This window comes from Odocoileus virginianus, chromosome 3 (genome assembly GCF_023699985.2).
Source record: "Odocoileus virginianus isolate 20LAN1187 ecotype Illinois chromosome 3, Ovbor_1.2, whole genome shotgun sequence".
NCBI classification, from domain to species: Eukaryota; Metazoa; Chordata; class Mammalia; order Artiodactyla; family Cervidae; genus Odocoileus; species Odocoileus virginianus.
In genome coordinates this window covers 58,124,934-58,151,331 of record NC_069676.1, presented here as the reverse complement: position 1 = coordinate 58,151,331, position 26,398 = coordinate 58,124,934, and the positions used below count along the sequence as shown (strand labels likewise).

At 43.1% G+C, this 26,398-nt stretch overlaps 1 protein-coding gene across 2 annotated transcripts in view; it reads right to left on the bottom strand.

The window, feature by feature from the left end:
• Positions 1–26,398, bottom strand: part of NDST1 (N-deacetylase and N-sulfotransferase 1) — a 95,116-nt gene that overhangs the window by 15,549 nt on the left and 53,169 nt on the right. For both annotated transcript variants that reach the window (XM_020885135.2, XM_070465645.1), the window contains 6 exons: positions 9,865–10,019; positions 9,022–9,207; positions 7,130–7,258; positions 6,130–6,312; positions 2,215–2,311; positions 928–1,051 (listed from right to left, as the gene is read on the bottom strand). In XM_020885135.2, the coding sequence (XP_020740794.2) occupies positions 928–1,051; positions 2,215–2,311; positions 6,130–6,312; positions 7,130–7,258; positions 9,022–9,207; positions 9,865–10,019 (874 nt within the window). The remainder of the gene's footprint in view (positions 1–927; positions 1,052–2,214; positions 2,312–6,129; positions 6,313–7,129; positions 7,259–9,021; positions 9,208–9,864; positions 10,020–26,398) is intronic.

Below are 26,398 nucleotides of genomic sequence, written 5' to 3'. Positions count from 1 at the left end.
GTTCACATACTTTGCTACAGATGTATTAATAAACTTGCTAATGGGTGCTGCCCCAGACCTTGGTGAAGGTGCTGTTAAGTATATTATGTCTCTCTAAATCCATAAAGAGGTGACTTCCAATCATGTATCTGGTTACAATGGATTTTAGATGAGAGATTGTGGCAGTATCGGAGAGAGAAAATGACAGCTAGATTGCCTGACAGATGACTGAAAGAAAGAAACAGAAAGAGGCTGATGGAAATACACAGAGAAATACCAAAAAAACAAACAGAATAACACCCATGAGGTCTCTACTCAGGTAAACCACAGACATAAAAATAATAAACAAGAGCAACGCATGTATAAGGTCAGAAAAGACGAGAGAGAGGCAAACAAGAAACACGGTGTGAAACCATCCCCACTAGCACCCACACCCTGAGGGAGCCTCTGGTGACAGCTTCTGGTAGGAATCTGCAATTCCAGCCACGTTCCCAGGAGATTCCCTGAAGACTTAACGAGCCACCTCTGAAGGGCTCACAAGATCGCCTCCTGCTACACGGTCAGCCACACACAGTGGAAAGGGCCAGCTTTCTGGTCCGAACACCTGGATTTTAACCCCTGTTCTGTCCTCAGCTCTCAGGGCCTCAGGCGTGTCCCTCTTCTCTTCTTGGACTCATGAAGGCAAGGAAGGGAATGGACTCGACTTCTGGTATTCCCTGAGTCCAGGCAATAATATAAAGGGGCAAAGGGCTTCCTCATCAAGTGTCCCATCTGTGTGCAGGCTCCAACATCATGACTCAAGGGTCGCTGCACTTTGTCCCTGTTTACAGGAACTGGCTGCGTGTGAGCAAGCGCCAGCTGCTTCCTGCTGTGGCCTCAGCAGACCTCCTCCTTGGCAGCCTCTATGGCGGCCGTCCTGTCGCACTGCTGACAGAAAGACCCACTCACCAGTCAATGCCTTTGTGATAGTTGTGGCCATTAAAAAACTGGATCTCCTCAAAGGTCTCGGAGCTGGGGTAGTTGCTGCTGAGGTCGGGGTGCATGCCCAGGAACAGATAGAGGGCCGTGGTGCCTGCAGGGAAGGAAGGCAGGTGAGACCTGGGCCCAGGCCCCCAGCAAAAAGACAGAGTCTGAAATCCTGAGTTCTGGTCCTGGATCTCCGTTACTCACTGGGAGACACTGGAAAAGTCCCTTCTCTTCTCTGGGTTTAGTTTCTTCATCTCTACCATGAGGGAAACACACTAAACTCAGGATAGGCAAATACAGAGTCTGCAGATGGGCACCCGAACTCTTGAATCCACTGCAGACATCACTAGCCTCTCACAACATTCTTCATCATAAAGACTTGACCTCAGAATCCTTCTCAGCACTGTACCCCGGCATTCACATCCACTTGATTATTGTCCCCTCAAAACCCCGAAGACGACGGTTTCTGCTGGCGCCTTCAGGCCCTGGGACTCGGGTCCTCTCCGGCACTTGGGAGGAACTCAAGGACAAGGGAGTTCCAGACTCGCCAGTCTGCTGGTGTGAAATTCTTGAAGGGCTAAGAAATCTGGCCCAGATGCCTCCTGTTTGAGTGCCCTTCCTTCACTCACGCTCCCTCCCCATTCGACAGTACAGGGCTGACCCCCTCCCTCTAGAGAGTCCATTCCTTTCCTGCACGGATCTACAGCTAACATGCTCTAGTGAGAGCTTTCAGAAGAGAAGAGACTACAGGGCTCGGTGGTTCAGAGTATATATTTCAGGGGCACAGAGACCAGAGTCCCAGACCCGGATATGCCATCTCCTAACTAATGTGTTAGAGAAAGTGACAAGTTCTGCGAGCCTTGAGCGTTTTGTCTGTAACGTGGGAACAGTCATCCATACCATACAGTGTCCGTGTCACCACCACAGACATGACTGACTTGTCAGTCCTCTCTGCCCTGATCCAGTTTTGCCAGGCACTGCGCAGTCTTGCACAGCATCGGATCTAGGCTTCTCTGCTTGGACTCAGAAACCCCCAAGAGGACACCAAGAGAGCTCTCTGAGGCTATGGTTCACAATAGGAGAATTCAATGCCCAACCTCTACCCTTCCCACCTCCACACTGATGGGCAACTCATGGTCACCCCAGCTTCAGTCCCACTTCCTGGGAAAGAGGGTGTAGATTACTGGGGAGTGGAACCAGGGCACGACGGTCTCCAGAATTCTGTGGCTGGGACATCAGGGGAAGCCGGTCAAGAGTGGAGAGACCTGCCTGTTTTTTGGGGGCCAATGATGAGGAGCTTTGGGAAGCGGTCACATGTCTTCTCCTTGGACCAGATGTCCTTATGGCGTTTGTCTTCGCAAGGATCCTAAAATGACAGTGGAAGAGATGTCAGGGCGGGGCAGAAGAGTGGACTCAGTGAACGGATTCCAGACTCCTACTGCACATGGATGTGTGGCTCTGACAGCCTTGAGTGACAAGTGTAACTACACGTGTCCTTGTCACATCCCCACCTCAGGACACTGAGCTACTGGGAGGCAGCATCCATTTCTGGTCAGTCTCCTGCTCCCGGACAAAACCTTAAAAAATGCTCACCCCAGCACTTGGCGCATAACAGGAGCTCACAGGCTCCTATTGTTGAATTTAAAAGTTCAGCAAGAGGTCAGAAAACTTTCTCTATGAAGTACAGTATATCTTTTGAAATGTTTATTACATATTTTAGGCTTGGGTACTATCTGGTCTGTCACAACCACTCAACTCTGCTATTGGAGCTTGAAAGTAGTCACAGACAGTTATGTACAAGAATGAGTATGGCCATGTGCCAAAAAAAATTTACAAAAATAGACCACAGGCCATACTGACTTAAAAGCTAGGTTGTGGACTCCTGGTCTGAACTGTGAGACCATCAATTCAAGCTTCTGCTCCTAGTTTTTGACAGTCCCCACTGGTGCAAACAGCCAAAGTGGAAAGGATGCTCAGTTGTGGAAGTATCTGGTGGTGAAATTAAAGTCTGATGCAGTAAAGAACAATATTGCACAAGAACCTGGAACATTAGGTACATGAATCAAGGTAAATTGCACATGGTGAAGTAGGAGATGGCAAGAGTGAACATCAACATCTTAGTCAGTGAACTAAAATGATAGGAATGGGTGAATTTACTTCAGATGATTATTATATCTACTACTGTGGGCAAGAATCCCTTAGAAGAAATGGAGTAGCCTCATAGCCAAAGAAAGAGTCCAAAATGCAGTACTTGGGTGCAATCTCAAAAACAACAGAAAGATCTCGGTTCGTTTCCAAGGCAAACCATTCAGCATCACAGCAATCCAAATCTATGCCCCAACCACTAAGGCTGAAGAAGATGAACTTGAACAGTTCTATGAAGACCTACAAGATCTTTTAGAACACCAAAAAAAGATGTCCTTTTCATCACTGGGAATGCAAAAGTAGGAAGTCAAGAGACACCTTAAGTAACAGGCAAGTTTGGCCTTGGAGTACAAAATGAAGCAGGGCAAAGGCTAACAGAGTTTTGCCAAGACAACACACTGGTCATAGCCAACACTCTCTTCCAACACCACAAGAGACGACTCTACACATGGACATCACCTGAAAATCAATATCAAAATCAGACTGATTATATTCTTTGCAGCCAAACATGGAGATGCTCTATACAGGCAGCAAAAACAAGACCAGGAGCTGACTGTGGCTCAGATCATGAACTCCTTATTGCCAAATTCAGACTTAAATTGAAGAAGTAGGGAAAAACACTAGGCCATTCAGAAATAACATAGATCAAATCCCTTATGATCATACAGTGGAAATGACAAATAGATTCAAGGGATTAGATCTGACAGAGTGTCTGACGAACTATGGATAGAGGTGCATAACACTGCATAGGAGATCGTGATGAAAACCACCCCTAAAAGAAAGAAATGCAAAAAGGCAAAATGGTTGTCTGAGGATGCCTTATAAATAGCTGAGAAAAGAAGAGAAGGGAAAGGCAAAGGAGAAAAGGAAAGATACACCCACCTGAATGCAGAGTTTCAAAGAATAGCAAGGAGAAATAAGAAAGCCTTAAGTGAACAATGCAAAGAAATAGAGGAAAGCAACAGAATGGGAAAGACTAGAGATCTCTTCAAGAAAATTAGAGATACTAAGGGAACCATTTAATGCAAAGATGGTCACAATAAAAGACAGAAATGGTATGGATCTAGTGGAAGCAGAAGAGATTAAGGAGAAGTGGCAAGAATACACAGAACTGTACAAATAAGGTCTTAATGACCCAATAGCCACAATGGTGTGATCACTCATGTAGAGCCAGACATCCTGGAGTATGAAGTCAAGTGGGCCTCAGGAAGCATTACTATGAACAAAGCTAGTAGAGGTGATGGAATTCCAGCTGAGCTATTTCAAATCCTAAAAGATGATGCTGTTAAAATCCTGCACTCAAAATGGCAGCAAATTTGGAAAACTCAGCAGGGGCCACAGGACTGGAAAAGGCTGGTTTCCATTCCAATCTCAAAGAAGCGCAATGCCAAAGAATGTTCTAATTCCGACACAATTGCATTCATTGCACATGCTAGCAATGCAATGCTCAAAATCCTTCAAGCTAGGCTTCAACAGTACATGAATCGAGAACTTCCAGATGTACAAGCTGGATTTAGAAAAAGGAGAGGAACCAGAGATCATATTACCAACACTTGTTGATCATAGAAAAAGAAAAGGAAAAACCAGGAAAATATCTATTTCTGCTTTATTGACTACACTAAAGCCTCTGACTGTGTGGAACACAACAAACTGTGGAAATACCAGACCACCTAACCTGCCTCCTGAGAAACCTGTAATGCAGGTCAAGAAGCAACAGTTAGAACTGGACATGAAACAATGGACTGGTTCAAAATTGGGAAAGTACGTCAAGGCTGTATATTGTCACCCTGCTTATTTAACTTACACGCAGAGTATATCACGCAAAATGCTGGGCTGGATGAAGCACAAGCTGGAATCAAGATTGCTGGGATATGCAGATGACACCACCTTAATGGCAGAAAGCAAAGAGGCACTAAAAAGCCTCTTGAAGGTAAAAGAGGAGAGTAAAAAAGCTGACTTAAAACTCAACATCCAAAAAATTATGATCAAGGCATCCAGTCCTTGCCACTTCATGGCAAATAGATAGGGAAAAAATGGAAATAGTAACAGACTTTATTTTCTTGGGCTCTAAAATCACTGTGGATGGTGACTGCAGCCATGAAATTAAAAGACGCTTGCTCCTTAGGAGAAAGTCATGACAAACCTAACAGTATATTAAAAGACAGAGACATCACTTTGCCAACAAAGGTCCATACAGTCAAAGCTATGGTTTATCCAGTAGTCATGAACAAATGTGACAGCTGGATCATAAAGAAGACTGAGGACCCAAGAACTGATGCTTTCAAACTGTGGTGCTGGAAAAGACTCTTAAGAGTCCTTTGGACTGCAAGAAGATCAAACCAGTCAATCCTAAAGGAAATCATCCTGAATGTTCATTGGAATGACTGATGCTGAAGTTCAAATACTTTGGCCACTTGATGCGAAGAGCAGAATCATTGGAAAAGACCCTGATGCTGGGAAAGATTGAGGGCAGGAGGAGAAGGGGGTGACAGAGGATGAGATGGTTGGGAGGCATCATCCATTGACTCAATGGACATGAGTTTGAGCAAACTCCAGGAGACAGCAAAGGACAGGGAAGCCTGGCGTGCCACAGTCCATGAGGTTGCAAAGAGTGGGACACGACTGAGCAACTGAACAATTAGGGCAGACTTCCTGAAGAACTGTCCCTTAAGCTCTCTGACTGGTCCCCTTTCCCAGGCTCAGAGCCTGCTGGAGTGAGAAGGGACGTAACAGACAGTCCAGGCAGGCCAGCAGCTGCTTTCCACACTCATTTACACCATGTTCACCTACAGTTCTATGCTGCTGTTTTTCACAGGCTGTGTGTGAGTGTGCATTCACATAGGTTCTGCATGGGAGGTTTCATGTGCACAAGAACAAGTGACAGCGCCCACACTGGCAAGCAAGTGTACACCTGAGTTTACACTTGAGAGTATGAGGGCTTGAGGACCGAGTCCCTGAGCCTGTGCCTGCAGCGCAGACCTGTGGGTGGTGGGCCTTCCCTCCCTGCAATGAGGTACCCAGGCCACCTGCCCTACTCACCTGCCAGAGCGGGTCCTTCTCCTCAGAGAAGATCTGGAAGTACTTCTGGGCCAGCTGCACCGGGGGCAGCGTCTGCAGCCGGAGGTTGGTCCAGGAGTGCAGGAAGCGCGCCAGGTGCTTGAAGGTGTACAGGCCCAGGCGGTCATTCCCGTAGTTGGACAGGTGTGTCATGAAGATGCTGATCTGCTCCAGGGAGGGAAGACGGGAGGCAGGGGCTGTTAGCCTCGGAGCCTCCTTCACTACCTTCACCCCCACTTCTGACCCACTGGCCTTGCTTAAGCCTACAGTGCCGCTCGATGACCAGTCCATGGTTCACCAGGGCCACTGGTAAACTCGCCACGTGACCATGGACTAGGCGCACCCGGTGAATCCAGTCTGACTGACACCAAAGACAGCAGCCCCGAAAGGGAAGCTGACCTCCTGTGCAGACGCGGGGGTGCTCTTTCGTACTCTTCTGGCAGGAAGGTGAGGGGGTACATGAAACGTAAGGAATACACAGTTACCCCCCAAAGCTGATACCACCACCACCTGATATCTATCTAATATTATCAAAGCACAGATGATTATTTCCATTTTACAGATAAAGAAAGAGAGGCCCAGGAAAAGAGAGGAAAAGTTTAAAATGCACTCTACATCTATAGCAAGTGCCTTTTAAATTATATATATCAGTACATATATATAAATGTATACAGACATATATAGTTTAACATATTCAGTTTATCATGTATGTTAATATGCATTATTCATATATTTATACACACACAAGGACTGGAAAAATAACATGGACAAAAATGCCAACTCTATTGTACAGAAGTGCAAGATGATAAAAGGAAACAGACTGCTCAGATTCTCTACCAAAGTCACACAGCAAGTGGGGACAGGGCCAGAGCTGGAATGAGGGTTTTCTAACTCCCAGCTGCACACCTGCTCCTACCCTCCCCCAGGGATGGCGGTCCAGCAGCCCCTCCTCACCGCCAGCCAAGGGCTGTGGAGCACTCACAGGGTTCAGGAGCACGGTGAGGAAGAGCTCGCCCCCGTTGATGATCTTGTCCAGCTCACTGGAGCCACCCGGGTACTCGTTGTAGAAGATGGTGTGTGTGAAGAGGCCACAGGTCTGCCGCGGGAGGACCTGGGGATGGGGCGGGAGAGGAGCTATGGCTTCTCCAGGTCCAGATGGCAGCAGGCAGGGTATCTCCTCAGAGAGGCAGCCTCCTCCGTGTGACCACACAGCCCCCACCCTTGGGGGTCTTCCCCACCAAAGGTCTGCAGCCTGTGACAGTCCCCCAAGTGAGCCCACCCGGCCTTGCCAGTTTACATATGTAAACTCTTTTCATATTTCTCTGTACAAAATGAGCAGACTCCAAGGTATTAGGGACTGGCAAGAGGGAATCTTTCTGGCAGCCCGGCCTGTGTGCCCAGCAAGGGCCCTGTCCCTCTCTAGAGCAGCACCCCCAGGCACGCTCTGTGACTCCTCTCCTGGCTTTAGCACTTGCCTCATGGCATTCTCGGCTGTGCACTGGTTTAGCTGTTTCTTATGTGATCCAGGAGAGTAGAGAACTCACCCTCTCTGTCACCACCTCATCCCCAGAGTCAGTAGGAATGCCTGAAAGGAGGAGGTCAGTGGACAGATGGATGGAGGTGTGACTCTGGCCTTCCCACAGCTGCCCATCTGGACTGATGAGAACTGTCCAGTCACTCCAGCGGCTGAGGTCAAAAACAGAGTAATCTTCTTCTCTTTCACATGCTATATCCAACTCATCAGCAGTTCCTGTATGCTCTAACTACTAAATGAGCCCAGAATCTGATTAGCACTGCACCCAGGGCCAAGCCACTGTACCTCAACCGGAAGACTGGAGCAGCCTCCACTGGCTCCCCACTTTATCCTCTAGCAGCCAGAATGATGGAAATCCTTTTAATATATGAGTCAGATCATCAGAGCACTCCATTCAAAACCCTCCCAGCACAGACTAAAAGCTAAAGTCCATACAGGGGTGTTATGTTGCCCTACATGACCTGGTCCACCAATCACCCTTCTGACTTCATCTCCTGCCACGTCCCAACTTGTCCCTTCCAGCCATAGTCGCCTGTTAGTTGGTCCACCTGACACAAGCCTGCCTCAGGGCCTTTGCACTTGCTTTCCCTGCCATGTATGCCCTGCCTCATGTAGCAGCATGGCTCCATCCCCAGAAAGGCTCTCCCTAACCATCTTGTTTAAGTTTCTTCTCTTCCTGCATGCATGCTAAGTTGCTTCAGTCATGTCCAACTCGGCAATTTTTATGGACCATAGCCCGCCAGGCTCTTCTGTCCATGGGATTATCCTGACAAGAATACTGGACTGACTTGCCAGGCCCTCCTCCAGGGATCTTTCTGACCCAGGGATCAAAGCTGTGCCTCTTATGTCTCCCTGCACTGGCAGGTAGGTTCTTTACCCCTAGCGCCACCTGGGAAGCCCTCTCCTCTTCTGAGCATACCCTATCTCCATCCCGTTTGATTTTTCTCCACAGCACTTATACCATCTGACTTTACACATTATATGCTTTACACAGTTATGAATACACTGTCTCCTGTCACTAGAATGTCAGGTCTACAAAGGTGGGGACTTCTGTTGACTTTGTGCATTTCAGTATTCCCAGTGTGTAAAAAAGGGACAGACACATTTTACGTAAGCCAACAAATGGATGAGACAGAGGCCTGTCCCAGGGCCTCACTAGAGGCCTCTTAAAAAATGTTCCTCCACCTGATCCTGTCACAAAAGCATAAGAGTCGCTCTCTAAAGAGGCAGACAGGCATCCTCCCTCCCTGGGATAGGGAGCCTCAGGTGACAGAGGGGACAGCAGAAACCCCCAACCAGATCCCCAAAGTCCTGCCTCTCAGGCTCCGGGCTGCACTCACCATGATGCCGTTGTGGATGAAACCGCGACGGTAGCGGGCTGGCTTCAGGTGGGGGTACTCCTCCGTGCTGGTCACGCGGATGTTCCACACCTGCTTCCAAGCCTCGTAGAGCTGCACATGCACAGGGTACACGCCCGAGTGGTGGGGTGCCACTGCATACCCCATGTCTGTGGGAATGCCGTGCTCCTGGGGAGAGGAGGGCCAGGGCAGGGTGAGCACAGGGTTCCTGCTCCTCTGGGCCTTATTTCCTCTTTGTAGGGCAGGGGAGAGAAATCAGACTAGGATGGCAGGGCAACAGGTCCGAGACCTCAAGGTGCAGATGGAGAAGCTGAGGCTCGGGGCCCAGAGTCTCGGAGGAAAGCACTGGCCAAGCTGGGACTTCCGCTCTCAGCCCAGCGTTCACTTCCTTCTGCACCAGGAGTGAGGAGCAAGGATGGGCACCACTCTGCCTTCGTGGTCTCTATAACTGGCTGGTGGCTCGGGAGGCATCGGCACCAGGCCTCATTCTCTCCTTGCTGGGCACCTCTTCCAGCTGTCCAGGGCTCCTAGTCTAGCCTCAAGAGAAGAGCTTGGGCTCCGGAAGCCAACAGTCCTGGGTTTAAGTCCTGGTTAGACCTCTTATAAGCTGGGGTGGCTTCCCTGAGCTTCCGTTTCTTGTCTAAAATGATGCTATTGAGATACCGGGTTCTTGGGTATCAATGAGGCTTCAATGAGACAGTGGCTATAAAGATGTTAATAAAAAGCTGTCACATGGAACTGCAAAAGCAGCGGGAGGCCAGCAGTTCTGACCCCCAGTCCAGCCCCAAGCCCACCCGACTCTGCCCTGCAGGGAATCTTACTCACGACAGCGAACTTCTTGTTCAGGGCCATCTGCTCAGCCAGCACGGACTGGTTGTGGAAAAGGTGGGGCTGCATGTGGCTCCACATGTGGGGGAACCACCAGAACTCCTTCACGTATGACAGCAGCAGGTCGTCCCCCGCGTCCTCAGCGTCGGTACCTACCGCCCAAGCACAGGCAGCTCAGCCCAGCCCAACTGCCTCGAGGCCCAGGGATGGGCGTGGAAGGCCACTGCCCACCAAAGTCGCTCAGAGCAATTCTATGAGCTACAGGGCAGCAGAGACAGAGCCCCAGTCCAGGCCCTTGACTCACTCAGTGGATGACTCCGACCAAGTTCTCCCCGTATTTGGGCCCTCAAGGCCTATCTGTGCAATATGCAGTTCAGATACAATGATCCCAAGGGTTTCCTCTAGCTCTGACTTGCTTGCTGTGACTTTAGTCCTGTTTTTCTATTGGGTTACTTGTCTTTTACTTATTATAGATGTTCTCTGTATATATACAGGATGTTTAAGCTGTCTTGTGTACATCACCACAACTACCTCTGAGATGCTAAGGGTCTTGTGCATGTGCTCAATCATGTCTGACTCTTTGCAACCCAATGGACTGCAGCCTGCCAGGCTCCTCTCTCCACGGAATTTTCCAGGCAAGAATACTACAGCAGGTTGCCATTTCCTACTCCAGGAGATGGAACCTGCATCTCTTGTGTCTCCTGCATCGGCAGGCAGATTCTGTACCATTAGTGCCAGCTGGGAAGTCCTGTTAAGGGTTAAGAATATAAAAATACCGACAAACCACCCAGTGTTGCTCTTATTTGGCTTTGGAGCTAAGTTACAGACTTTCCTCCCAGAGCTGCAGACTAGTAGGGTTTGCCTAGAATTTAAGAGAGGCTGTCCTCACTGTGGCCCAAGCAGAAGGCAGCTCAAGTGAATACTCACTACAGATGACCACTCAGGAGCTGTTCCCTCCTGCCCAGTCTGAAGGGTAGCATGTGAGGAACAAGGGCAAGTCACCAAGAGGAGGGCAAGTATGAACCAGACAGCCCTCAGCCTTCAACCTCAACCCTTAAGACATGAAAATAAACTCATTCCAGGCAGAGAACAGGATAAAAACCCACAAGAATAACTAAATGAAGTGGAGATAGGCAACCAACCTGTAGAAGAACTTAAAGATGCTAAAGTGTGAGTTGCTCAACCTTGTCTGACTCTTTGCAATGCCATGGACTGTGGCCTGCCAGGCTCCTCTGTCCATGGAATTCTCCAGGCAAGAATACTGGAGTGGGTTGTCATTTCCTTCTCCAGGGGATCTTCCCAACCCAGGGATCAAACCCAAGTCTCTCTCATTGTAGGCAGATACTTTACTGTCTGAGCCACCAGGGAATAAGAATTTAGACTAACGATAGAAAGCATGATTCAAAATCTCAGAAAAAGAATGGAGGCATAGATCATTAAAATACAAAAGATGTTTAACAATGAGCTAGAAGATTTAAAGAACAAACAGAGATGAAAACAATACAATAACTGGAATGAAAAATACACTAGAAGAAGTCAATAGCAGAATAACTGAGTCAGAAGAAGTGAGTGGAAAGACAGAATAATAGAAATCACAGCCATGGAACAGAATAAAGAAAAAACTAAAAGAAATGAGGACAGTCTCAGAAACTTCTGGGATAATATTAAATATACCAACATTCCCTTTTTAGGGTCCCGAAGGAGGAGAGAGATAAAGGGACTGAGAATATATGAGCAGACTATAGTTGAGAAGTCTCCTAACATGAGAAAATAATAAACCAAATTCAGAAAGCACAGAAGAATCCCATACGACATAAACCCAAGGAGAACCATAAACCCCTCCAACACTTACTAATAAAACAGACAAAAATTAAAAGACAAACAAAAAAATATTAAAAACAAAAAGCAACAAATAACATACAAGGAAACTCCCACAGAGTTATCATCTGATTTTTCAGCAGAAACTCTGGAGGCCAGAAGGGATGGCACAATATATTTAAAGTGATAAAAGGGAGACACCTACAGCCAAGAACACTCTATCCAGCAAGGCTTTCATTCATTCAATGGAGAAATCAAAAGCTTTACAGACCAGCATAAGCTAAGAGAATTCAGTACCACCAAACCAGCCTTACAACAAATCTTAAAGGAACTTCTTTAGGCAGAAAATAAAGGGCCACAACAAGAATCAGGAAAATTACAAAATGGGAAAGCTCACTGTTATGCAAACAAAGTAAAAGTAGGAAATTATTCATACACAAATCTAATATCAAACCAGCAATCGAGAAAAGAGGAGAGTACAAATGAAGAATACTGGAAATTAAGAGACCAGCAACTTAAAACAATCTTGTGCATATGTAGACTACTATATCAAAACCTCAGGGTAACCACACACATACACACAAAATCTACAAACGATACAGACACAAAAAGGAAAAGTAATCCAAATACAACAGTAAAGATAGACATCAAATCACAAGAGAAAAGAACAAAAGAGGAAAGGAAAAAAAAACTTTAGGAATACATCCAACTAACAACTAACAAAATGTCATTAACAGCATACATATTGATAATTACCTTAAATGTAAAAGGATTAAATGCTCAAACCAAAAGACATAAATTGGCTGAATGGATACAAAAATAAGACCCAAATATACATATGCTATTTACAACACTCTTTTAGAAAGGGTCTCAGGAAGCATTACTACAAACAAAGCTAGTGGAGGTGATGGAATTCCAGATGAACTATTTAAAGTCCTAAAAGATGATGCTGTTAAAGTGCTGCACTCAATATACCAACAAATTTGGGAAATTCAGCAGAGGTCCCAGGACTGGAAAAGGTCAGTTTTCATTCCAATCTCAAAGAAGGGCAATGCCAAAGTATGTTCAAACTACCACACAATTATACTCATTTCACATGCTAAAAGGTAATGCTCAAAATCCTTCAAGCTGGGCTTCAACAGTATGTGAACCAAGAAATTCCAGATGTACAAGCTAGATTTAGAAAAGGCAGAGAAACCAGAGACCACATGTCCAATATCCATTATAGAAAAAGAAAGGGAGTTCCAGAAAAACATCTACTTCTGCTTCATTGACTACAGTAAACCCTTTGTGTGGATCACAACAAATAGTGGAAAATTCTAAAAGAGACAGAAATGCCAGACCACCTTACCTGCCTCCTGAGAAACATATATGCAGGTCACGAAGCAACAGTGAGAACTGGACATGGAACAACAGACTAGCTCAAAATTGAGAAAGGAGTACATCGAGGCTGTATATTGTCACCCTCTTTATTTAACTTATATGCGGAGTATATCACGTGAAATGCCGGGCTGGATGAAGCTCAAGTTGGAATCAACACTGCCGGGAGAAATATCAATAACCTCAGATATGCAGGTGACACCACCCTAATGGCAGAAAGCAAGGAGGAACGAAATAAAGAGCCTCTTGATGAAGGTGAAAGAGGAATGTGAAAAACTGGCTTAAAACTCAACACCAAAAGAAATGAAGAACATGGCGTCCAGTCCCATCACTTCATGGCAAACAGATGGGGGAAAAAATAGAAACAATGGCAGATTTTATTTTCACGGGCTCCAAAATCACTGTGGGCGTTGACTGCAGCCATGAATTAAAAGATGCCCACTCCTTGGGAAAAAAGCTATGATACCTAGACACTGTATTAAAAAGCACAGATGTCACTTTGCCGACAAAGGTACATCTGGTCAAAGCTATGGTTTTTCCAGCAGTCATGTACAGATGTGAGACTTAGACCATAAAGAAGACTGAGGGACAAAGAATTGATGCTTCACTGTGGTACATATACACCATGGAATATTACTCAGCCATTAAAAAGAATTCATTTGAATCAGTTCTAATGAGATGGATGAAACTGGAGCCCATTATACAGAGCGAAGTAAGCCAGAAAGATAAAGACCATTACAGTATACTAACACATATATATGGACTTTAGAAAGATGATAACGATAACCCTATATGCAAAACAGAAAAAGAGACTCAGATGTATAGAACAGACTTGTGGACTCTGGGAGAAGGCGAGGGTGGGATGTTTCAAGAGAACAGCATTGAAACATGTATACTATCTAGGGTGAAACAGATAACCAGCTCAGGTTGGGTACATGAGACAAGTGCTCGGGCCTGGTGCACTGGGAAGACCCAGAGGGATCGGGTGGAGAGGGAGGTGGGAGGGGGGACTGGGATGGGGAATACATGTAAATCCATGGCTAATTCATTTCAATGTATAACAAAAACTACTGTAATGATGTAAAGTAATTAGCCTCCAACTAATAAAAATTAAAAAAAAAAAAAAAGAATTGATGCTTCAAACTATGGTACTGGAGAAGACTCTTCAAAGTCCCTTGGACAGCAAGGAGATCAAATGAGTCAACCCTAAAGGAAATCAACCTTCATTATTCCCTGGAAGGACTGATGCAGATGCTCAAGTACTTTGGCCACCTGATGTGAACAGCCGACTCACTGGAAAATACCCTGATGCTGGGAAAGACTGAGGGCAGGAAGAGAAGGGGGCAACAGAAGATGAGATGGTTGGATGGTATACTGACTCAATGGACATGAGTTTGAGCAATCTCTCTCTCTCCAGGAGACAGTGAAGTACAGGGAAGCCTGGTATGGTGCAGTCCAATGGGTCGCGAAGGGTTGGACACGACTGAACAACAGCAAGGTCAGAATGGCCATCATCAAAACATCTAAAAAAATAAAGTCTAGAAAGGGTGCAGAGAAAAGGGAATGCTCCTACACTATTGGTGGGAATATAAATGGTTACAATCATGAGGAAGAATACAGAAGTTCCTTAAAAAGCTATATACAGAATTATTAATACCACATGACCCAGCAATAACATTCCAGGGCATATATCCAGAGAAAACCATTATTCAAAAAGATATACGCACCCCAGGGTTCACAGAAGCACTGTTTACAATAGCCAAGACATGGAAGCAACTTATCTATCAACAGACCAACGGGTAAAGAAGAAGTGGTACATATATACAATGGAGTATTACCCAGCAGTAAAAATGAGTGAAATAATATCATTTGCAGCAACATGAATAAACTGAGATTCTTATAGTCAGTGATATAAGTCAAACAGAAATGAAAAGTACCATATGATATCGCTTATAGGCAAAATCTAAGAAGTTGGTGCAAATGAACTTATTTACAAACAGAATTAGAGTCACAGATATAGAAAACAAACCTATCGTGGAAAACACTTAGAGAGATGGGAATACCAGACCAACTTACCTGCCTCCTGAGAAGCCTGTATGCAGGTGAAGAGGCAACAGTTAGAACTGAACATGGAACAACAGACTGGTTCAAAATTGGCAAAGGAGTAAAACAAAGCTGAATATCATCTCTCTGGTTATTTAACTTATATGCACAGTACACCATGTGAAATGCCAGGCTGGATGAAGCACAAGCTGGAATCAAGATTGCCAGGAGTTATACCAATAACCTCAAATATATACATGACATGACCCTAATGGCAGAAAGCGACGAGGAACTAAAGGACCTCTTGATGAAGGTGAAAGTGGAGGATGAAAAAGCTGGCTTAAAACTCAACACTCAAAAAAACAAAACTCCACACTCGGCTTCTGGTTCAAGATGGCAGAATAGAAGGACATGTGCTCATATCCTTCTGGGACAGCACCAAAATTACAACTAGCTGTTCAACAACCATCGACAGGAGGATGCTGGAACCCAACAACAACAACAAAAAAAAAACCATGTTCAGAGACAAAGAAGCTGCAAGGAGACAGGAGCAGGCGCACAATCACAACAAAGTCAAATCCTATACCCGCTGTGTGGGTGACCCACAGACTGGAGGACAATAACACCAAAGAAATTCTCACACTATTGTGAAGGTTCTGAACCTCAGGTCGGGCTTTCCAGCCTGGGGATCTGACTAAGGGACTGGGAATCCCCAGGGAATTTGGCCTTGAGGGCCAGCAGGACTTGGTTATTGGAATTCCAGAGGACTGGGGGAAACACAAACTCCAGTCTTGGAGGGCACAAACAAAATTCTCCATACACCAAGATCCAGGGGAGAGGAGCAGGGACCCTACAGGAGACTGAAGCAAAACTACCTGCTAGTGTTGGAGGGCCTCCTCTGGTGGCATGGGTCAACAGAGGCTCATCACAGGGACAGGGGCACTGGAAGGTCCCCCTTGGTGTAAACCCTCCTGGAGCTCACCATTAACCCTACCACAGAGTCCACAGACCCCAGGGCCAGGTCGCCTCAGGCCAAACAATGATCAAAGAGGGAATGCAAGCCCACCCATCAGCAGATAATTGGATTAAAGTTTTACTGAGCAAGGCCCTACCCACAGTGCAAGACCCAGGTTTTCCCATCCCCAGTCCCTCCCATCAAGAAACTTCAATTCAGTTCAGTTGCTCAGTTGTGTCCGACTCTTTGCGACCCCATGGACTGCAGCACGCCAGGCCTCCCTGTCCATCACCAGCTCCCAGAGCTTGCTCAAACTCACGTCCATCGAAGTCGGTGATGCCATCCAACTATCTCATCCTCTGTCATCCCCTTCTCCTACCTTCAGTCTTTCCCAGCATCAGGGTCATCTCCAACGAGTCAGTTCTTCGCATCAGGTGGCCAAAGTACTGGAGTTTCAGCTTCAGCATCAGTCCTTCCAATGAATATTCAGGACTGATTTCCTTTAGGATTGACTGGTTTGATGATCTCCTTGTTGTCCAAGGGACTCTCAAGAGTCTTCTCCAACACCACAGTTCAAAACCATTAATTCTTTGGTGCTCAGCTTTATGGTCCAACTCACATCTATTCATGACTACTGGAAAAATCATAGCTTTGAACAGACGAACCTCTGCTGGCAATGTAATGTCTCTGCTTTTGAACATGTGTCTAGGTTGGTCATAGCTTTTCTTCCAAGGAGCAAGTGTCTTTTAATTTCATGGCTGCAGTCACCATCTGCAGTGATTTGGGAGCCCCCAAAAATAAAGTCTCTCACTGTTTTCATTGTTTTCCCATCTATTTGCCAAGAAGTGATGGCACCAGATGCCATGATCTTAGTTTTCTGAATGTTGAGTTTTAAGCCAGCTTTTTCACTCTCTTTCACTTTCATCAAGAGGCTCTTTAGTTCTTTGCTTTCTGCCATAAGGGTGGTGTCATCTGCATACCTGAGGTTACTGATATTTCAACAAGCTTACACAAGTTTACTCTTAGCCTCAGTTATCAGAGGACAGGCAGAAGAAGCAAGAAGCAGCACAGTCTCACAGCAGCTAAAACAAAAACCAAACTACAGAAAGTTAATCACAATGGAAAAGCAGGAAGTTATGTCTCAGATGAAGGGACATGAAAAAACCCAAGAAAAAAAAAACTAAATGAAGTGGAGAGAGGCAACCTTCCAGAAAAAGAACTCAGAAAAATGATAGTGAAGACAATCCAGGATCTCAGGAAAAGAATGGAAGCAAAGATTGAGAAGATGCAAGAAATGTTTACCAAAGACCTAGAAGAACTAAAAAGAACAAACAGAGATGAATGATACACTGGAAGGAATCAACAGAATAACTGAGGCAGAACAGACAAATGACCTGGAGGACAAAATGGTGGAAATCACTGCCATAGAACAGATTGTAGAAAAAAAGGAATGAAAAGAAATGAAGAGAACCTAAGAGACCTTTGGGACAACATTAAATGCACCAACATTTGCATTATAGGGGTCCCAGAAGGAGACGAGAGAGAGGACCTGAGGAAATATTTGTAGAGATAATAACTGAAAACTTCTTGGACATGGGAAAGGAAATATTCAATAAAGTCCAGATAGCACAGAAAATCCCAGGAAGGATAAACCCAAGGAGGAACACACTGAGACACACAGTAAACAAACTGAAAAAATTAAAGACAAAGATACAATATTAAAAGCAATAAGGGAAAATGACAAATAACATATAAGGGAACTCCATCATGCTATCAGATGATTTCTCAACAGAAACCTACAAGCCAGAAGGGAATGAGATGATATATTTAAAGTGATGAAAGGGAAGAACCTATAATGAAAAATACTCTACCCAGCAAGACTCTCCTTCAGACCTGATGGAGAAATCAAAGCTTTCCAGACAAGCAAAAGTTAAGAGAATTCAGCACCACCAAATCAGCTTTACAACAAATGCTAAAAGAACTTCTCCAGGCAGGAAACCTAAGAGAAGAAAAAGGCTTAGAGAAAGTAAAGCCAAAACAATTAAGAAAAGGGTAACAGAATCACACATATTGATAATTACCTTAAATGTAAATGGATTAAATGCACCAACCAAAAGACAGACTGGCTGGGTGAATGAAAACGTGAGCATATATGCCTTTCCACTTACCACATCACTCTGCTTGACCCCTCCCCCCCAAATTGTATGCAATATTTTATATTGTTAAGTTAATCATGTTCCCATTATGGCTTGCAATTCTAATTATCTTGTAAATAAAATGTAAATAGAAAATAACCCAAGTTTAAAGATTAGTACACTTAATAGTGTTCAAATAATATTGTCCAGAACAACATATAGATTAAATTCAATCCCTATTAAATCTCAATTTATTTTCTAGTTTTTATATAACTTAAATCATTAAAATTTTTTTATTTTGTGGAGTATACCTTATTAACAATGTTGTGATAATTTCAGGTGGACAGCAAAGGGACTCAGCTAGACATATACATATCCATTCTCCCCCAAACTCTCCTATCCAGGCTGCCACATAACACTAAGCAAAGTTCCATGTACTATACAGTAGATCCTTGTTGGTTATCCATATTCATTATAGCTATGTGTACATGTCCATCCCAAACTCCTTAACTATCCCTCCCTCTACCTGTCCCCCTGGCAAAGATAATACCTTCACTAAGTTACTGAGTTTGTTTCTGTTTTGTAAGTTCCTTTGTATCATTTCCTTTAGATTCCACATATGCAGTATGTCATACAACATTTCTCCTTCTCTGACTTACCTCACTCAGTATGACATCTCTAGGTCCATCGATATTGCTGCAAATGGCATTATTCCATCTTTTAGTGGCTAACATTCCATCGTATAACGCAACACATATTCTTTATCCATTCCTCTGTCAAAGGACACTTAGGTGACCCCCAGGCCTTAACTATTGGAAACAGTGCTGCAGTGAATATTGGGGTGAATGTATCCTTTCAGATCATATTCTTCTCCAGACATATGCCTAGGAGTGGGATTGAAGGGTCATATGATAGTTATATTTTTAGTTTTTCAAGGAACCTCCATACTGTTCTCCAAAGTTCAGAATTACTTTATATTTTTATTTTAGAAATGGGGAAAGAATCCTAATTCCAAGGATTGCTGAAGAGCCAAAATAATCTTGCAAAACAGTGGTAATGCATTCTTAGCATAGACTTACAGACCATGCGACAGACATGAGAACCCACAAATAAGTCCTCACTTCTGTTTTCACTTGATTTCTGACAGAAGTGCTAAATCTAGTCACTGGTAAAATAACAGATCCAACAAATGGCACTGCAAAACCCCGACCTCATGTGCATAACCTCGAGGGTGGACCTGATCTCATACCATACACAGAAGGTAATGCAAGATGAATCACAGCCTAAATTTTGGAGCTAACCTACAGTTATTGTAGAAAAAACATATGTGAACATCTCCATGACCTTGGCTTTGTTCAGAGTTCATTAAATATGATACCAAAAGCACAGAAAACAATGAAAAATAGACACAGTGGCTTTCAAAAAAATAAACCTTCATGCATCACAGGACATTCTCAAAAGAGTGAAAAGACAACCAAAAGAATGGCAGAAAATGTTTGCAAACCCATAGACTGATTATGGGATTAATACCCAGAATATGTAAAAGATGTCGACAACACAATTTATTTTTTTTTATTTTTATTTTTTTCCATTTATTTTTATTAGTTGGAGGCTAATTACTTTACAATATTGCAGTGGTTTCACAATTTAAAACTGAGCAGAAACATAAAAAAAATTTCTCTAGAAAAGACATACAAATGGCCCAGAGCACATAAAAGATGCAGACTGATGGAAATCAAAACTATAACTAGATACAACCTCACATGGATCAGAATGATCGTCATCAAAAAAATCTACAAACAATAAATGCTGGAGAGGATGCAGAGAAAAGAGGCCTTTCCTACACTACAGGTGGGAATGTAAATGGGTACAACCAAGAAGAAGAAGAATACAGAAGTTCCTTAAAAAACTATGTATAGAACTACATAAGATATGATCCCGCAACCCCACTCCAGGGCATATATCCGGAAAAAAAAAAACAATATTCTAAAAGACAGATACACCGCAGGGTTCACTGTAGCACTGTTTACAATAGCCCAAACATGGAAGCCACCTAAATGTTCACTGAGAGAGGAATGATAAAGAAGATGTGGTACATGTACAATTAAATATTACTCAGCCATTAAAAAGAATGAAATAATGCCATTTGCAGCAACATAGATGGCAATAGAGGCTGTCATACAGTAAGTAACACACCGAAGGAGAAATATCACATAACATCTGTTGTATGTGGAATCTAAAAAGAAATGATACACCTAATAAAAAAAAAAAAAGAAGAAGAAAAAAAAAAAAGAAGAAAAAAAAAAAAAAGAAATGATACAAATGAACTTATTTACAAGACAGAAACAGAATCACAGACTTGAGAATGAACTTGTAACTCCTGGGGGGAAGGATGGAGGGTATAATTAGTTTGGGATAGACAAGTACACACTGCTATATTTTAAATGGATAACCAACAAGGACCTACAATGTAGCACACGGAACTCTGCTCAATGTTAAATGGAAGCCTGGATGGGAGGGGAGTTTGGGGAGAATGCATACATTTATATGTGTGGCTGAGTCCTTTTGCTAGCCACCTGAAACTATCACATTGCTATTCAGCTACACTCCAATACAAAATGGAAAGGTTAAAAAACAACAACAACAACAACCATCATCAAAAAATCTACAAACAAAAAATGCTGGAGAGGGTGAGGAGAAAAGGGAACTCTCCTACACCACTGGTAGGAATGTAAATGGGTACAACCATGATGGAGAAGAATATTCAGGTTCCTTAAAAATCTGTATACAGAACTACCATATGAGCCAGAAATCCCACTCCAAGGCATATACCCAGAGAAAACCATTATTCAAAAAGATACATGGGACACCAGGGTTCACTGCAACATTGTTTATAATAGCCAAGACAGGGAAGCAACTTAAGTATCAGCTGACAGACAAACGGGTAAAGAAGAAGTGGTACATATATACAATGGAGTATTAGTTATAAAAATGAACGAAATACTACCATTCACAGCAACATGGATGGACCAGGAGATTCTCATACTCAGTGATATAAGTCACACAAAATATGATAAATATCATATATCATTGCTTATATGCAAAATCTAAAAAGTTGGTATAAATGAACTTCTTTACAAAATAGGTAGAGTCACAGATACAGAAAATAAATCTATAGTTCCCAGAGGGGAAAGTGAGGGGTGCCCAGAAGGCATAAGTTAGGAGACTGGGATCAACATATACACACTACTATATCTATATATCTATATTATACCTATATAACAATAAACTAAAATAAACAATATATCTAATAAACAATAAGGCCCTACTATATAGCACAGGGAACTCTATTCAGTATTCTGCATTAACCCCTATGTGAAAAGAATTAAAACAGAGTGCATACAGGTATAGATCTAACTGATTCACTTTGTTGAATGCCAGAAACTGATACATTGTACACCAACTAAACTCCAATAAAAATTTAAACATAATACAACATATTTCAGAATTCAATCAAGGAAGTGAAAAGATTCTACCCTGACAACTCTAAAACATTGCTTGAGAAGGACCTAAATAACTGGAAAGCAACCCATGTTTCAATATTAGAATGCTTACTCTTGCTCAAATAACAATACTAGTCAGCCCAATATACAGATTCATTTCATTCCTATTCAATCAGATTTTTTTTTCCCCCTGAATTGGGGGAAAAATTCCTAATATTTATATGGAATTCCAAGGGATGTTCAAGAGCCAAATTTACCTTGCAAAAGTGTGTTACTGCATTTGAATGGACATACAAACCACAGCATAGACTTGGAACACAGAAAGAAACCCTCAACCTGAGCTAAGGACTACAGAGGAAAACAGACACACATCTCCATGACAATGGCCTGGGTTATAGGACCTAAAATGTGATACCAAAGGCGTAGAAAACAATGAAAGTTAGATACACTGGTCCTAAAAAAAAAAAAGATACACAGGTCCTCAAAAAAGTTAAAAACTTCCATGTGTCACAGGATTTTCTCATGAGAGTGAAAGGACAACTAGAGTTTGGCAGAAATATTTACAAACCAGAGGCCTGCTACGGGTTTAAGATGCCAACAATGCAATTTAAAAGTGGTCCAAAAATCTGAACAAACATTTCTCTTAAAAAGACATACAAACGGCCAACGGCAAATGAAAAGATGCTCAACACCACCAATTATTAGGGAAATGTAAATTAGAACTACAATGAGATATCTTGTCACACAGGTCAGAATGACCATCATCATAAAGTCAACAGAGTCTGAGGTGATCTCTAAAAATGGAGCACAATACACTTGACCCAGAAAACCTCACAAATCATGCAGATCAAGAGGTGCAAATCTTCATGTTCACTTTAAGAACACCTGAGAAACCGCCCAGGTCATTAAGTGTATGCATATCTGAAAAGCCACGGAGTAGCTGAAGGATGTCACCGTAAAGAAGCAGTGTGTGCTATTCCATCACTCCCACGGGGGGCTGGCAGGCGTGCACAGGCCAAACAGTGGGGCTGGACGCAGGGTCAGTGGTCCGAAAAGAGTGCTGAGTTTTACTGCACATGCTCAGAAATGCAGACAGTGCTGAACTTAAGGGCTGAGATGTAGGTTCTCTGGTCATTGAGCACATTCAGGTGAACAAAGCCCCCAGGAGGCAGCACAGGACTTAGAGACTCATGGTCAGATCGACCCACATGTGAGCGCTCCCTGCACACTGAGATGATGCTAACTGGAGAAAAACATTGTTCCTAAACCAGACGAGGAGGTTGTGCAGAAGAAAAAGACATCCCAGAAGAAAATGAAGAAATAAAAATTGATGGCCCAGGAATAAACACAGCAAAAAATAAATGCATACAAAAGTTAAAAAAAAAAAATCTATGAATAAATGTTGGAGAGGGTAATGAGAAAAGAGAACACTCCTACACTAATGGTGGGAATGCAGGTGGGTATAACCACATGATGGAGAAGAGAATACAGGTTCCTTAAAAAACAATATACAGAACTATTAATACCATAAGATCCAGCAATCCCGTTCCAGGGCGTATATCCAGAGAAAACTATTATTCAAAAAGATACATGCACCCCAGGGTTCATGGCAGCACTGTTTACAATAGCAAAGACATGGAGGCCACATAGATACCTATCGGCAGACAAATGGGTAAAGAAGAAGTGGTACAATGGAGTATTACTAGCCATTAAAATGAACAAAATAATGTTATTTGCAGAAACATGGATGGACGTAGAAAGTCTCACAGCCAGTGATGTAAGTCAGACAGAAAAGGATGAATATCATATGATATCACTTATATCCAAAATCTAAAATGTTGCCACAAATGCAATTATCAATAACACAGATATAGAAAACAAACCTATGGTTACCAGAAGGGAAAATGAGGGCTGGTCAGGAGGGACAAATTAGGAAACTGGAATCAACATACACACATTACTCTATATAAAATAGGTAACTAGTAACGACCTACCATACAGCACAGGGAACTCTTTTCAGTACCCTGCATTAACCCCTATGTGAAAAGAATCTAAAAGACAGTGGATATACGAATAATTTAACTGATTCAATTTGCTGTATGCCTGAAGCTAACATAACAATGAATACCAACTATACTCCCCCTAAAATTTAAACATAAAATATTTCAGAATTCAATCAAAGAGGCGAAACACTTCTACCCTGAAAACTATAAAACACTGCTTAAAGAAGACCCAAATAATTGGAAAACAACCCATGTTTAAATATATTAGAATGCCTGAAAGTGAAAGTGAAGTCGCTCAGTTGTGTCCAACTCTGTGACCCCATGGACTGTAGCCTACCAGGCTTCGCTGTCTATGGGATTTTCCAGGCGGAAGTACTGAAGTGGGTTGTCATTTCCTTCTCTAGGGGATCTTCCCGACCCAGGGATTAAACCCAGGTCTCCCCCATTGTAGGCAGACACTTTACTGTCTGAGCCACCAGGGAACAATATTAGAATGCCTGCTGCTGCTGCTAAGTCACTTCAGTCGTGTCTGACTCTGTGCGACCCCATAGACGGCAGCCCACCAGGCTCCCCCATCCCTGGGATTCTCCAGGCAAGAGTACTAGAGTGGGGTGCCATTGCCTTCTCCAATGCATGAAAGTGAAAAATGAAAGTGAAGTCGCTCAGTCGTGTCCGACTCTTAGCAACTCCATGGACTGCAGCCTACCAGGCTCCTCCATCCATGGGATTTTCCAGGCAAGAGTAATGGAGTGGGGTGTCATTGCCTTCTCCGATTAGAATGCCTAGTAATGTTCAAATAATAATACTATTCAGTAAAAATAGAGATTCATTTCATTCCTATTCAATCTCATTTTTTTTCTCAATTGGGAAAAACATCGTAATATTCACATGGAATTCCAAGGGACACCGAAGAGCCAAATAGTATTCCAGATGTGTATTATTGCAGTAGCATAGACATACAGACCATGGAATAGACCTGAGAATGAAGAAACAAACACTTACTTCTGATTTCACTTGATTTCTGATAGAAGTGCTAGGACTGGTCACTGGGCCAAGAACAGATCCAACAAATGGCACTGCAAAACTCAGACCTCATGTGCAAAACCTTTACAGTGGATATTCCATCATACCATACACAAAATTTAATGCACAATGAATCAAGGCCTAAAATTTTGGAACTAAGCTACAGAATTGTAGAAGAAAAACAGGCTGCACATCTCCCTGACCTTTGATTTGGTGTCAGAACCTTCAATCTGACACCTAAGGCACAGAAAACAATGAAAATTAGACATTGGCCTTCAAAAAAACAAAACATGAGAAACTTCCACGCATCACAGGACACTCTCACAAGAGTGAAAAGACAACCTAGAGGGGGGAAAAATATTGGCACACCATAGGCCGATGGGCTTAATGTTTAGAATATATAAAAGATGCCAGCAACAGAATGCAAAATTGGACCCAAAACCTAAACAGACATGTCTCAAAGAAGACATACAAATGGCCAACAGAACATGAGAAGATGTTCAACATCACTAGTTATTAAACAAATGGAAATTAAAACTGCAATGAGATACCACTGCACATGGGTGAGAATGGCCATTATCAAAAACTCTACAAACAATAAATGCTGGAGAGGGTGTGGAGAAAACAGAGCCCCCTACACTGCTGGAGGGAGTATAAATAGGTATACCCATTACAGAGAACACTACTGAGGTTCCTTATAAAACTATATATAGAACTACCCTATGATCAAGCAATCCTACTCCAAGGCATACGTCTAGAAGAAACTAGCATTCCAAAGGATACCTGCACCTCAGGGTCCACTGCACCACTGTTTACAATCCCCAAGACTTGGAAGCCACCTAAATATCCATCAACAGAGAAATGGAGAAAGAAAAAGTGCAACACCTATTCAGGGAAGAATACTTAGCCATTAAAAAGAATGAAATAATGCAATTTGCAGCCTCATCAATGGACATAGAGATTTTCATATTGAGTAAAGAAAATCAGACAGAGATGGAAGAAATATCACATGATATCCCCTGTATGGGGAATTTAAAAAGAAAGGATACAAGCTAATTTATTTGTAAAACAAAATAGACTCACAGACTTAAGAATGACTTACGGTTGCCAGGGGTGAAGGGCAGGGAGAAGGGTTTGTAGGGAGTCTGGGATACATGTGAACACACCGCTATATTTAAAATGGATAAGCAGCAAGTCCTACTGTATAGCATATGGAACTGTGCTCAATGCTATATGGCAGCCTGGATGGGAAAGAGTTTAGAGGATAATGGGTATGTGTACAAAACAATTGTTACGTATTGTTTTTGGATTAATCCCTTGATCATTACATGGTGTCCTTCCTTGTTTCTTATAAGGCTTTTTTAAAAAGTTGTAAATATATAAGCACCCAAAATAGGAGCTCCCTAATATATAAGGTAAATGGTAGTAGTCATAAAAGCAGAAACAGTGACACACAATAGTGGGGGACTTTAAACCCCACTTTCATCAATGGACTAATCATCCAGACAAAAAAAATCAACAAGGAACCATGGGCCCTAAAAAGAAACATTAGACCAAATAGACTTAGTTGATACTTATAGAAAATAGAAAACACCTTCTTCTATAGTACACATGGAATATTCTCCAGGACAGATCACACCATAGGCCAAAATCAAGCTTTGGTAAATTTAA